This window comes from Cibotium barometz, chromosome 48, assembly GCF_041138505.1.
Source record: "Cibotium barometz isolate CiBa-2024 chromosome 48, ASM4113850v1, whole genome shotgun sequence".
Classification (NCBI taxonomy): Eukaryota; Viridiplantae; Streptophyta; class Polypodiopsida; order Cyatheales; family Cibotiaceae; genus Cibotium; species Cibotium barometz.
In genome coordinates, this window is record NC_141093.1 from 31,784,161 (window position 1) to 31,788,178 (window position 4,018).

The window sequence follows — 4,018 nt, forward strand, 5'->3', positions numbered from 1 at the left end:
GATTAAATTTCGGCAATAAAAAATATTACAGGCAAGCACAAGGAAACACATGTATGTATTCATTAAGGTGAGCTGGAGGGAGGGATAAAAAGTTCCCAAAAGGTTGAAAGGGGTTTGGTAAAAACTTGAAAAGTTTAGCGGCGATTGTAATGGGAGTTTGACTGAGGGAATTAGAAGTAGTGAGAGGGGACGCTTTACCACGATAGCGGCGTGCGGGTAGCAGTAGCTAGCCAGGGCTAGGTTAGAGGTGCCGCCAAATATGGCGGGCTGGGTGGTGGGGAAGAGCACCTAGAGGCCACTATATGAGGACATGGAAGCACGCAAGCGAGCACGACCCCGCACGTAGGTCCGAGCAGCTGCAGAACGATGATTAAGAATAAAAATCGAATTAAAAAAATCAGCAAAAAGAGAATTACAAATACTCTATCACAGTCTGATGAGGACCCGTGACATCTCTTCTTCAGCTGAGCTCTCTCTCTCTCACACACTGAGCTCTCTCTCTCTCTCTCTCTCTCTCTCTCACACACACACACACACACACACACAGCTAACACACAGTGTCTTCTTTAACTTTTGGCAAATGATAAGCTTGGCCACTGTTGCTGCTTTTGTAGTTGTTGAGCCTTCTCTTTATTGATTTTTTTTCCCTGCGTTTGTTGGGCTTCTACTATAGCCTAGGTAGTGAGGGTGATGAGAACATCAGTCTTGCAAGAGTAGTAGAAGTGATTGCTTCCCTGTACCGCAACACTACTCCCTTTGCGGTAGTAAGTAGATTGTCAGCAGCACAGCAGCTCTCTTCCAGCTTGCAGAGGGGGGTGGGGAGGGGGCGGGTGCTTTGCAAATGCTTGCTGTTTACCCATCGCTTCTGTCGGCATCACATTCTTCATCATCCCCACCACCTCTCTCTCAAAAAGCCTTCTCATAGCAACAACACCACCATCACTTCTCTATACTATTACCCACTACATCTCTCTCTCTCTCTCTCTCTCTCTCTCTCTCTCTCTCTCTCTCTCTCTCTCTCTGTGTGTGTGTGTGTGTGTGTGTACACCCACACAGTCATTCTTATGGAAATTTAGCTCTCTGCTCTCCAAACCTCACACCACTGGTTCCCCCCTCCCCTCCCCTCCTCTCTCTTCTCTGCACATTGGCTTTGGCTATGGACATTGCCCAACCTCTCTCCTTCCTTGTCCATGGTGGCAGTCCTCATACCCTGCCTCGCCTCAACAGCAGCAAAGCTTTACCACTTCCTGAGCTTGACCATGGAGACTTCTTGGCCATTGATGACCTCTTGGATTTCTCCAATGAGGACATTGGTGGTCCTATTGAGCCTTGCCTGAGTAATGCTACCTCCTGTTTAGCCACAACACCCTCAGATGTAAAACTGGGCTCTTGTGTCTCCTCTTCTATGGACAAAAAACCCTCTCAGCAAACTCCAAGTGTTTTTGACTCGGACGAGCTTTGTGTTCCGGTAAGGGATTAAGCCCCTAATTCCTTGCCATTGAGGTAATAGTAAGCATTGTTACTGGCACTAACCTTAGTTTAACGAGGCCCCACTCAAAGTCTTGTTAAGTATAAGGAAGTGCATTACAATGATCTCAATTTTGTATTTCTGTTTGGGTTTTCCAGTGTGATGATTTGGCTGAGCTTGAATGGCTCTCCAACTTTGTGGAGGAGTCATTCTCCTCTGGTGATACACCTGCAAGCTTAGCTTTTGGCTCTAATGGAGGAATTGGCAAAGAAGAAAAAGTCCACAGGGGGAGCATTAATGAGCCATTTCAGAGCACCAGCCCTGTGTCTGTGTTGGAAAGCAGTGCTCACCCAAAGGAAAAGCTTGGCTCTCCATTGAGCTTTAGCCCTGAAATGTCTGTCCCCGGGCGAGCTCGCAGCAAGAGATGCCGAACCGCAGTATGTTTCTGGAACACTCGAATACTCTCAGCAGAAGCTTCTGAGAGTTTTCTCGAAAGCTCCTCCACCACTTCTACCATCACAGCTGCATCATCTGACTCTGACGTTTTCACCACCTACTATGACCATGCTGATGATGATGATCATCACCTTCACTATCATCATCAGCATAAGAGAGCTGAAAATGCTTCCCCCAAAGTGAAGAAATTTTGCAAGCTTTATGATAATTTTTCCAATAACAAGCCCAAGAAAATCAAGGTGCAAGATGGAGCTCCAGCAAGGAAGTGTCTGCATTGTGCTACCCAGAAAACACCTCAATGGAGGGCAGGTCCAATGGGGCCTAAAACCCTTTGTAATGCATGTGGGGTTAGGTATAAATCTGGTAGGCTATGCCCTGAATACAGGCCAGCTGCAAGCCCCACATTCATGGAGAATATCCACTCCAATTCACATAGAAGAGTGCTGGAAATGAGAAGGCAAAGAGGAGTGCCCATCAGCTCAAATAGCCATAGATATGAAGAACATCAAAACCAGCTCTATTGCGACGGCAATGGTGATGGCAGTGGCGGCGACAATGGTCTCTCTGCTGATGAGTGAATAGAATTTAGACAAGTGATGATCAACGCATAGCGAGTGGCAGCCGCGGCGTCAACGGGCTCCTCTCTGCTGATGAGTGAATAGAATTTAGACAAGTTATGATTAACCCATAGCTAGCTTTTTAGGAGAACAGTAGCAGCACAGGAAAAATCATCAAGGATATAGAGATTGTGCACTCTAGTAGCAAGATAAGGAAAAATCATTAAGGATATAGAGATTGTCCACTCTACTTATGAAAGGGAGCTTAAAAGAATGCAGGGAATGTGAAGTTGAGAGCAGGAAAAGAGGTTAATTAATGTAACGATTTGCACCATGGGACATCTGAGGTTAGAAGGCTAGGCAGGTAGTGTTCTTCAGTTTGCATTGTTTTGCTATATGTAAAAAAGCGTAGACGAGAGAGAGAGAGAGAGATGTGAACGAGGGTTGAAATTTGATTGTGTTTCATTCTTATTCCTTCAATTTTCCTTGCATTCTGTTGTTATGTTTTTTAAATTGTCTCGATTCCCCGCACGCTTCAAAGTTCATAACAACGAATTTTGTGTACGTGCTCGCAGAAAACGTACGTAGTTTGCACCGTAGACCTGCAACATTATATTCCCGCTTTTACACTGTTTTCCCTCTTTTAAAAAATCTGCACATTTGAAGGCATTTTAATTCGAATTTTGAGGAAAAGTTTGCAAAGCTAGCTGTAATTTTACACCTATTTCGTAAGTTTTATGCTCGTTAAAAAAAATATGTTGTGTGAACTTTGGCTTTGAGTCCCCTTCAATATGCTTTACAAATTGTGACAAAAAAATTATGTTGTCAACTTTTGCTTTGAGTGCCCTTCAATATGCTTTACAAATTGTGACATACTTCCAAGTGATGCCAATGCTTGCCCTTATTCATTGTATTTTTTGTCATTTGTATGTGTAAGTACGGCTAAAATTAGATGCGTTTATTAGAATCTCATGTGATGTAATTGTTCAAAATACACGATTCTAAAATTATTTCGATCAAATATCATATCAAAACAAAAGGCTTCTTTTTTGAGTGAAAAAGAATTATGTTACTAGAAAAAGCCGATCAATGTCTCAGCCACATAGGAGATGAACCTTATACACATATAAAGTATACATTCAACCACCTCTACTGTCCCCAAAAAACATATTTCTCATCAAATCCGTCTGTGTCCAATGCCATAAGGTGACGATCAATGCCATAACAGTCTCTCCATGACTCATGGGATAGGCATCGAGATTCGAGACAAGCAATGTGACTTAGACTAGTATCTGTCTAGTGTCTAGATGGAGCAGACAAGAGTGCAAGAAGGAATGCATGTGAGATTACTTTCATTAACATAACACAACACTAAAGAATAGCATGATAGGGCAATCTTCCTGCACTACACTTCAAAGAACACAACAGGCTCCATGCATTACTCAAAGAACAACCCCACATTACAACAGTCTCTAGATAACTTATACACATCTCGCTTAGCCACTCTAGATAACTTATACGCATCTCGCTTAGCCAC

General features: G+C 43.4%; 1 protein-coding gene across 1 annotated transcript; it reads left to right on the plus strand.

Moving 5' to 3' along the window:
* The first annotated feature begins 484 nt into the window (after positions 1–484).
* Positions 485–2,959, plus strand: LOC147611076 (GATA transcription factor 4-like). Its single transcript, XM_086785722.1, has 2 exons — positions 485–1,468; positions 1,627–2,959. Exons 1-2 carry the CDS (start codon positions 1,157–1,159, stop codon positions 2,500–2,502), a joined length of 1,188 nt encoding a protein of 395 aa, XP_086641848.1. The 5' UTR covers positions 485–1,156; the 3' UTR covers positions 2,503–2,959.
* Positions 2,960–4,018: the final 1,059 nt, after the last annotated feature.

Bases quoted from the DNA above. Each gene is read 5' to 3' on its own strand.
- LOC147611076 (XM_086785722.1), top strand. From the start codon at position 1,157: ATGGACATTGCCCAACCTCTCTCCTTCCTTGTCCATGGTGGCAGTCCT. The intron at 1,469-1,626 runs GTAAGGGATTAA...TGGGTTTTCCAG, and splicing joins CGGACGAGCTTTGTGTTCCG to TGTGATGATTTGGCTGAGCT.